This window comes from Oreochromis aureus, linkage group 20 (assembly GCF_013358895.1).
Source record: "Oreochromis aureus strain Israel breed Guangdong linkage group 20, ZZ_aureus, whole genome shotgun sequence".
Taxonomy (NCBI): Eukaryota; Metazoa; Chordata; class Actinopteri; order Cichliformes; family Cichlidae; genus Oreochromis; species Oreochromis aureus.
This window is the reverse complement of record NC_052961.1, coordinates 32,288,224-32,297,498: the sequence shown is the minus strand read 5'-3', so window position 1 is coordinate 32,297,498 and position 9,275 is coordinate 32,288,224. Positions and strand designations below refer to the sequence as shown.

Below are 9,275 nucleotides of genomic sequence, written 5' to 3'. Positions count from 1 at the left end.
GTTGGTCACTGGGTTCACTGCCAAACAGCTATGAGATTAATGAGGACCTGGTGCCAGCGTGCACTTGTGCATGCATTAGGGGTTAATCGTGGGAACTTTACCCTCTATTTCCCGAAATCTCTGTCTGACTCTGTTCATATACAAGCACTCATCTCTCATTTTGCACTGTAAAAGATAGCCCACTGTGTGTCCTAATGTAACCTCAACAAATGTGAGCCCAAAGTCTCCACTCTGGCTGAATGTAAGCAGTGAAGAAAGCACATAGAGATGGGTCAGTAACAGAGAAGCAATGTGCCCTTGTATTGCTTTTGTTCTGCAGACTAAACTCTGCCTCGCTCCCTTCTTTGCTAGTCCTATCACATGATTGCTCGATTGTTTACTTGCACTAGTTTGGTCACTCTCAGTCTAAGCTCCCTCCCTCTCTTTCTCTCTCCACTCTTCTTTCCATCCAGCCTCTCTCACCCGCCCACCAGTTGATTCCTGCTTAGTGTTATGTGGCGATAAGGGCAGAGACGAAACGGGAAAGAAAGCTCTAAAGAGACCTTTTCTCTCAAGATTTGGTTTTTTGCTGCTGCAGCTTTTAATTCCGCTACTGTGAGTATCTTTCTTTGCCCGATCCAATAAAAAGGCTGTAGTGTTGTTTGGCAAGGAAAACTTTAGGAAATAGATGAAATAATAGACCAGTCTCCCTCCTCACACAACCCCAAACAGCAAGGGAGAGGAGGCGGACGTGCAGAAAAGCAAGATAGATTGAGCTGAGAGATTTCTAGAAGTGTGTCAAAATGAGCAGCCTAAAAAAACACACTTTTAATGCAAATTAAAGTAAATCAGAGCTACTGGTTATTTTTGCAAAATAAAAACTGAACGTCAAGATTTCTTGATGCATTTCTGAATAATGTTTTGTCTGCCAGTGGGTCTTTGAGTCAGTTTTATTCTGCAGAAAGAAAAGGTGTTGTAAAGACACAAGTCAAGTCTCTCATTTCTTATCAAATGTGTGTTTGTAACACAGTTTAAATGTTTCCATTTACCTCTGCCCTTGCAGAAGGTCAGCTCAGACACTTCAATTGACTCATGGCCAATTTCCACCATTTTCACTTGCTGTATATGGGGGTGGGTGTTGAGTAGTGATTTGCCAATATTAGTGAGGACCAGTTTAAATTATATTCTATTAGAGTGAGGGCGTTTTTAGGAAAGTGAGGCACGACCTCACTTTGGCACAGACTTTCAATCCATTATTTGAGTGTTACAATTTGGTTTAGAGTTCAGTTTAGATATGAGAAAAGGCCGGGGGTAAGGGGTAGGGATGTAATTGTGATGGTTATGATAAGGAACTGAACTTCCTCTGTGAAAATCCTCACAAAGATAAATGTGCAAATTGAGGGTGTATGCTGTGCAGACACACTTGGTACATACTTTGCAGGGACTTTGCCACCTAACAGGGATTTTAGAAACATGTAATTCATTGGACAGGTACTTCTAAAAGGTAGTTATTATCTGAAATGAACTAGGCCACTGGTATGGACCCCTGCAAATAATACCAGGTAACTGTTTGTTTAGGTAAACTTTAACTATCAAGGATCAGACTTAATTTCTGTCTTAGTGCCTTTCTGTTAAAGCACTGTGCAGAAGTCTTGAGCCACCACTCATTTCTTTATATTTTGTTAGCAAAACAGGAAATAGATGTAACGATTTTTTGAAACATCCAAACACACTTGGAAACACAGTAAATAATATTTTTTAAAACTGCATTGGAAGTGTGTTTTTGATTTGTGCTGAAAAAATGAAACCGTTGCCAATCAGAAAGTTCCCAAATTACACTGAAAGTGGATCAAAGTCTGATGTTATATTTCTGTGTTCATAATTTCATCACTTTGACAGAATCCCCAACACCCCAAACTATAACAGAGCCTCCACTGTGTTTCTCAGATGGATGCAGACACTTACTGTTGCACCTCTGTACTGACTTTACCGGCATGATTTAAGCCAAAAATGTCAAATTTAGATTTATCACTCCATACCTCAGCCTCTTCTCCCCATTCCCCTTCCTTAACAATGGTTTCTTATCAAATACCCTTCTACTGTGACCATTTCTGGCGAGGCTTCAGTAAAAAGTCAGTGGTTCAGCTTAAGGGTAAAAGCTATATGTCGGGTCCTCTTTTCAGGGTTTTTTTTTTTTTTAATCTTTTTCATCTTTATTGTTTTTTTTTAAATTTTATCCTTTTTATCATTCCCATTTCTTAAGTAGGGGACTTCAGATACTGTTTATCAGATATTGTTTAACTGGGCTTAGGGCTGCTAATTCTACTTCTGTCCTCAACTTATCCAGTTTCCTCAAATCTTTTTAAGGACATGCTGCACACCATGCTGAGCTTCCAGCTAATAACTCTGGGAATCACTTCCCTGAGAATCCCTGTTTGGATTCAGCAGACAGGGATAAAATCCTATTTATCTATACCTAGGCCTGTCAGACTGTTAAAGGGTTAAGAAACATATATATTTTTGACATACTGCTAGTACCAAAATGCCTAAAGATACAATTTAAGTTGGCTCTTTGCCAAGTTATTTATGTGTAAAAGGAACACAGGTAGCTCTACTGAGCTACGTACTAGGGGCAATTCTAGGATCAAACCTTCAATGAGGCCTCAATCATAATGTCATGTGTACAGTGCCTTCTAATTAATATTCATTATCATTAATAATATTAATATGTGCAATGTTACCATCAAATCTAATTAGTTGGATGACCTATTGTAGTGTCTAAGAATAATTCAAAATAAATAATCACAGATTACAATATAATACAATGCTCTTATGGTGGACAACACAATAATATTGACCACAATTTTCCAAAGTAAGTTGAACTATTTAGCAGATGGAAAGCAGATAAATGGACAAACATGAACATGACTTCATTCTCTTAACCACATGCAGTAGATCAAGTCCACATAATCATCAAGCACCTAAAATAAGACACCTATATGTACTTGTTAAACTTATATCCATCCATTCATTTTTTCCTGCTTATCCAATTCATGGTAATGGGGGTAGAGAGGTGGGGTGCACCCTGGACAGGTTGCCAGTATTTCACAGGACTTGACCTTATAACATCTTAGTTTAATAAACAACCCAGATTTTCATGAACGCATACAGTTAACTTCTTTCAGATAATCTATTATAGCAGATCTACTGACAAATAATTTAGGATTACAACCTGTTCATGGGGGCATGAACAGCCCAATTTTAACCTATTTTATGCACACACTTTCATTACATTTAAGGAATCTCAAATATCTATCGATCAGACTACTGCCACATAATGTTTTATGTACAGATTGTTATTTAAAAGCTAGCTAGAAATACCGTCTCTGCTTTGTTATGCGCAACAGGGAATCAGACAAATAAGGTGAATCTCATTAAGTGCTTTATAAAGGTGGCTTGGAAGAGTGCCAAATCCTCTCTTTGGTAGTCTGGCCACCTCATTATCTTTTGCTTCAGAGCAGCCAGGTAATAAACCATAATAAAAGCACCTTCAATCATCCAGTTAAGTGAATCCCAAAAGGTTGATTCTGTTCATCTGGACGGAGCGTTTTCAGTGGGAGAAATGTTTCATCACTCATCCAAGTGACTTCTTCAGTCTCAGCTGACTGCAGGTTTCCCCAACCTGCAGGTGGACGAGTGATGAAACGTTTCTCCCACTGAAAACACTACATCTAGTTGAACAGAATCAATCTTTTGGGATATAGTAAATGTACTAACAAAAAGTGTTATTTTGATATTTTATGACATTTTGCATTCCTCTACAGGAGATGGTACAGGATAGAATGAAAACAGGTTTAACCCTCCTTTGTTCTTGTTGTCATGATATGACAGTACAGTCACACAGGCGTTGCTGCTTCAAAAGTGTGGCTTGTCGTTAATAAATAAGACTTTTGTTGCAGCAGCAAAAAGAAGATGGAGAGGTAATTTCATGACGCAAGTCACTGGTGCAGATTTAAAACACACTTTACATGAAATACAGCAAACATTTCAAAGTGTTCTAATAATGTGGGGACATTGCTGTGACTTCTAAAGTGTCTGCGTATTTTTGCTTTCTAAACAGTGTCAGAAACATTAGCTAATGTAGGCTAGATCACTAGAGATTATTAGCTAATTTTAACATCCTGAGCTACTAGTCTGCTGGTATATCACTTGTAGCCAGCCAAGAAGCTGGATGTACTTTATTATTTTAGTTAGTTAAAAGTTCTGTCCCTGTTCTGGAAAATTGGGCTTCATTATTTGTTTATGGTACAGCTCTAGTGCCAGGTGACAGCAAGTGAAAATAATGTTACCTATCAATGGGCAGCAGCAGTCTGTATTCAATTTAGATACTGATATAAATTCATATATCCAGGTGTATGGACTGTCAGGGTGTTTTTCACTGTCTTTACTGAATAATGGTCATGCAGAATCATGCATAAATACTTACAGAACAATAAAACTGATGTAAAATTGTTTGAAGCAGACAAGATAAAGGAATAAAACTGCATCTAATAATCTACAATACCACTGTTCATCAGGCATGTACAAAGATTTTACATGCTCTTGAAAAACTTAAACTCTCCTATCATACCTGCACATACAATGCACATAGGTCCAAGGGATCGTCCATGGATAGAGAAGTGATTAGTCAGAAGACAGTGATTTCTTACCTGCCAATCTCTGATCTAGAACTTAACATGCTCTGGAGCAGGTTAGGTTTGCACCCTAAAGTTACCATGGTGATGTTCCCAAGTGAACCACTCTGGTAGTACTGAAAATCCAGTTACCACAGTGATGTTCCCAGGTAAGAAGTGAGCCACCCTGGTAGTAGTGAAAACCCAAAGTTAACCCTGAAGTTACCTGAATTTAATGTGCAATATTCAATACCTGCTGCCACTGACATCCAACCACGGCACTGTGAAACATTCTGTTCTGCTCCTATTAGTATACTGTACTATTGTATCATATAAAAAAAACATTTATTTATATCTAAATTATCTAAATTATTTCTTCTGCCTTATATAGTGTATAATTTCTTCTGTTTTTGCATAGTATTGTTTTTCTTAGGTAAACGGCATCTATTTATTTATCCCTGCCCCGTCCACTACTGCTGCTGTAACAATGTAAATTTCCCATCTCTGGGACTAATAAAGGCTATCTTATCTTATCTTATAGGACCATTAATACTGCTTCTTACTAGTACCCTAGTACCAGTGGCCGATCTAGAAAATTTTACATGGGGCGGGGCTGCAAGTCAGTCAACTCAGTGAAGTATGTGAAAATTCCCTGTATGTAAATGGACTCAACAAAATATCAACAAAAGCTCTTCAAAATATTTAGTGTCATTATGTCTTCTAAGAAAAAAGTTTTTATGTGGGTAGATAGGTAAGTTTAGACAAGGTGGGCAGGGCTGACTAGTACCCTCGAATGTTAAAAATATTATGTCGGAAAGAGAGATGAAACTCTTTCTTTTCCAGGTTTCATAGCAGTGATGTTAATGCGACATTGCAGATTAAACATAATTAAGAACACTAATTATGGCCTTATTGTATTAGTGCTGTGCATCCTGGTTCACTGCAGTGACGGTGACGCTACACAGAGCAGCGCCTAATTGTGTTTATCAATTACACCTGTGTTCACCCTGCGAGCAGCGTTTGTACGGCTCCTGCTGCTGTTGAGTGTTTTCTTGCCTCAAAAGACTCCAGTGTTTAACCGTCACTGACCTGTAGCTCAAGTTATACCGCTGAGGTTTGTCTCTAAGGTGTCTATGACTATAGTCCAGTGAAGTCATAATGGTGATGATGATGATGATGATGATAATGTACATTTATCTGTTTCCAGATGCTGCGTTTGACTACTGGGCGCGTGGGAAGCCTCCTGACCAGGCGCGTGACAGCTGCCGTGACTACCAGCAGCACGAGGATGGCGAGCAAAGGTGAAAGATCGTGAGCTTTTTCAGAGGTTTTCAAAGGGGATTTATCCAGTGCCTGACATGGGATTTATAGGTCCACTATTTAGTCTTACTTAATAGCATGTGTAAAATGGCTTCTGTATAGTTTTTACTGTCTCACAAAAGGGTAAATAATGATAGGACCTTAAATTTTCAGAGCATAAACTTAAAAAGGACAATTTCAGACATATTTTAAGCTAACATGGGGATATGAAGTTTGTATGACAGCAGAGATGTGGTATTTGAAAATTAGGCAGACAAAGGTGTAAATTAAGGCTTAAAGTTATTAATAAAAACTGAAGTGTTTACCAACAATTTCATGCTAAAATGGCTGCAGGTTATAATGTTAATGTTAGTAATGGCCGAAACTGACGAAGATCGCCACCATAGAAAACACGCGATCAAAAGGAATTATGGATTTAAGTCAAGTAATGTGATTTGTGTGGGGGGGTTTCCCATCATGCAGTACACTGAGTCAAACAGCAGATGGCGCTTATGTGCTTTCATAACTACACACTCATAGAGACAAGATGGTTACCTGGGCTTATGAATGATGGAGTGGGTTGTGAGGGGGGGGGACATATGTACACTGCTGAATATCTTTGTATCTGTGCCTCCAGAGGTGTCCGAGTCAGTGGACATGTCTCAGCCAATGTACTGGGACCGTGTGGACATCCCACTGCCTGACAGACCCTACAAAGATGTCCTGACTGATGCTGACAAGAGCCTGAAGCAGAAGGAGAAAGGACCCTGGGGTCAGCTGACTAAAGAAGAAAAGATTGCGTGTAGGTTTTTTAGTTAGTTTAGCTCATTGTGCTCAATAGAAGAGGGGGAGGAGAGAGTTGGATACTGTGTTATTGATGCACTCATCTTACCCCCCTCCTCCCCTCCTGCAGTGTATCGGCTGACGTTCTGCAAGACCTACCCAGAGATGAAGCAGCAGACAGCAGAGTGGAAGACGGTCATGGGGGGCATTTTCTTCTTCCTGGGCTTCACAGGCCTAGTGATCTGGTGGCAGAGTGTCTATGGTAAAATCTGGCTTTTATGGTCTGAAAAAGTTAAACCAGTCTCTCTCACAACTTAACGCAGGCAATGACTGTGGCTGAGAACAGGAAACCTTTCTTGTCAGCAACACATACTTCAGTGCCCTTTTTTTTTTTTTTTCTCAGCAGACTTTCATTAAGGAAATAAGTAATAGCATTAAAGATGGCTCTGGCTCTTCTTTTTTTTTTTTTTTTTTTTTTAAATCTCCCAGTGAGTCAAACCAGCTGGGCCAGAAAGGACCTGAACAGAGCCTGGCACAGCTAGATGAACATCAGGCTTTAATAATGCAACTGTTTATTAGTGTTTGGAAAGTTAATTACAGGTGGTACTGGAGTGTGGAGCATCATGTGTGTTGCGTTCTTTTGTCCTTGTAGTCTACCCTCCACGTCCCAGGACCTTTGATGATGAATGGAAGTCCCAGCAGCTGAAGAGGATGTTGGACATGAGGATCAACCCCATCCAGGGCTTCTCTGCCAAGTGGGACTATGAAAAAGGCCAGTGGAAATAAAGAGGGCTGGGCAGGGGCTGAGGTAGCACAGTCTGGACCTTTTACCTAAGAGTGTGGCTCAGTTCGACTATAGGAAGCTGCTATTGTTTTTGAATGCTGTTATAACTGTCAAAACCACTAGAAAGATGGAGCCTCTCTAGGGAATTGTACTCTGTTACCTCTAGCTTTCCAAACAGTATCTTCCTGTAAAGCCACTTTAGCCTTCAGTCACAGGGATAACTCTGTCTGTCCTAATGTAACTATAAAATAAAATTTGGCTTTTGTCTGTCATGTGTCAGGTGTGTTTATTGTGGAGTCCTGTGTATAGTTAGTACTTAACTGTGCCATTAACGTTTATCAGAACTTTGAGAATATTTACTTCCACCATGGAGGTTACGGGATCGTTTCTTGAATAGTTTCTTAGAGGTACGGACTGATTTCCATTTTTGCCAGCAGTGGAAATCATTTCAAAAGGAAATGACTTTAAGTTAATCTGGGTCCAGTAATTGTTTTAAAGGATTTATTGTTGTAAGGTAAGACTACTGGCAGTCTCACTTATTTTCACAATTATGAAAACAAAAAGTAGGAGGTGGTTAATCCAGCTGTGCATTTCCCTCTGGATTTGGGGGATTTGATTCATGTAGAAAGGAGGGAATTTTCAGCCCTTGTGGGGACAATAATTCACAGCCTGCTCTTGTTTCATCTCTTTTGAGTGCGTGATGATGTAAATGTATTATTTTGAGTCTAAATTCTTAGGATTTGAGAGCATTCTGTCTAACTTGTAAAGATACAGGCAATCAGGCTTGCTAAGAAAATGCTCTAGAAGGCTGCGTTTGCAAATGTACTGCACATCAATATAAAATATAGGAAAAGTACTTGTAAGTTCTACTATGGAGATTCTGCATAACAAAAACAATACTTGAATCATGCATGAATATAGGGCATGATGCTACAGTTTAAGGAAATAACAATGTGCTTTTCTTGACAGCAGACTTGTCAGTCCTGGTTTTGTGTGGTTCATGTTTGAATTATTGGATAGTTGACTGTGTGTGTGTGCGTGCGCGCTCATTGCTGTTCTGCTGTTTGAAACTTGGTTTCTCGTGTTTGACTTTCAGATCATTTCCCTATGGTGAGTTTTAGTTCATGAATGAGACATGATGCCTGATATTGCTGTACGGTTATTCTAGTGATGAGTTCAGTTTTGCAATTCTATGTTTTGATTTTTAGTACTTTTAGTTCCTTCAGTTTATTCTGTCTCTTCCTCCCTCTGTCTGCTCTTTGTGATCGTGCCTGTTATGAAAGGTTACATTTTTTTTCTCGTCCGGTATTAGTTTTACTTCCTGTCTGTCTTCCCCTGATTCCCTGCTTGTTCTGACCTGTGTTAATCACGCTCTCTGTTCGTGTTTGTCCTTGTTCAAGTAGGCTCACTAAACTTTTATATTTTTCCCTTTTAACATTTGTAGTTTGTGATTTTGCTGAGCTATTTTGTTTTGTAATTTCTACTACAGATTGTCTTTATCCCGTTAGACCCAACCCATAAAAAAAATAGCCAGAAAATTCAAATTTTTTTGGAACTGAGATGTTTATTCACCCTTATAACAAAATCCTCTTTTTTTGCTATATCATGTTATGTACGATATATTTTTTTGTATCGCATTTGATACATTGTTTTTTGGCAACTTTTTGTTAACAACGGTGTTAATTTTAGACAAAAAGGTTTTTGAGGTTTTTAAGGCGAGTATTGATCATGTTGATAAGAAAGAGGTCTCAGAAACT

The 9,275-nt window shown here is 39.0% G+C and overlaps 1 protein-coding gene across 2 annotated transcripts; it reads left to right on the top strand.

Moving 5' to 3' along the window:
* Positions 1 to 440: 440 nt before the first annotated feature.
* On the top strand, positions 441 to 7,790 carry LOC116311628. 2 transcript variants are annotated; one of them, XM_031728799.2, is made up of 5 exons: positions 441 to 594; positions 5,860 to 5,953; positions 6,589 to 6,753; positions 6,865 to 6,996; positions 7,387 to 7,790. In XM_031728799.2, exons 2-5 carry the CDS (start codon positions 5,860 to 5,862, stop codon positions 7,518 to 7,520), a joined length of 525 nt encoding a protein of 174 aa, XP_031584659.1. In that variant the 5' UTR covers positions 441 to 594; the 3' UTR covers positions 7,521 to 7,790. The 2 variants fall into 2 exon arrangements, with proteins under 2 accessions (XP_031584659.1, XP_031584660.1); XM_031728800.2 differs by lacking the exon at positions 441 to 594 and adding an exon at positions 5,622 to 5,766.
* The last annotated feature ends 1,485 nt before the right edge of the window (positions 7,791 to 9,275 follow it).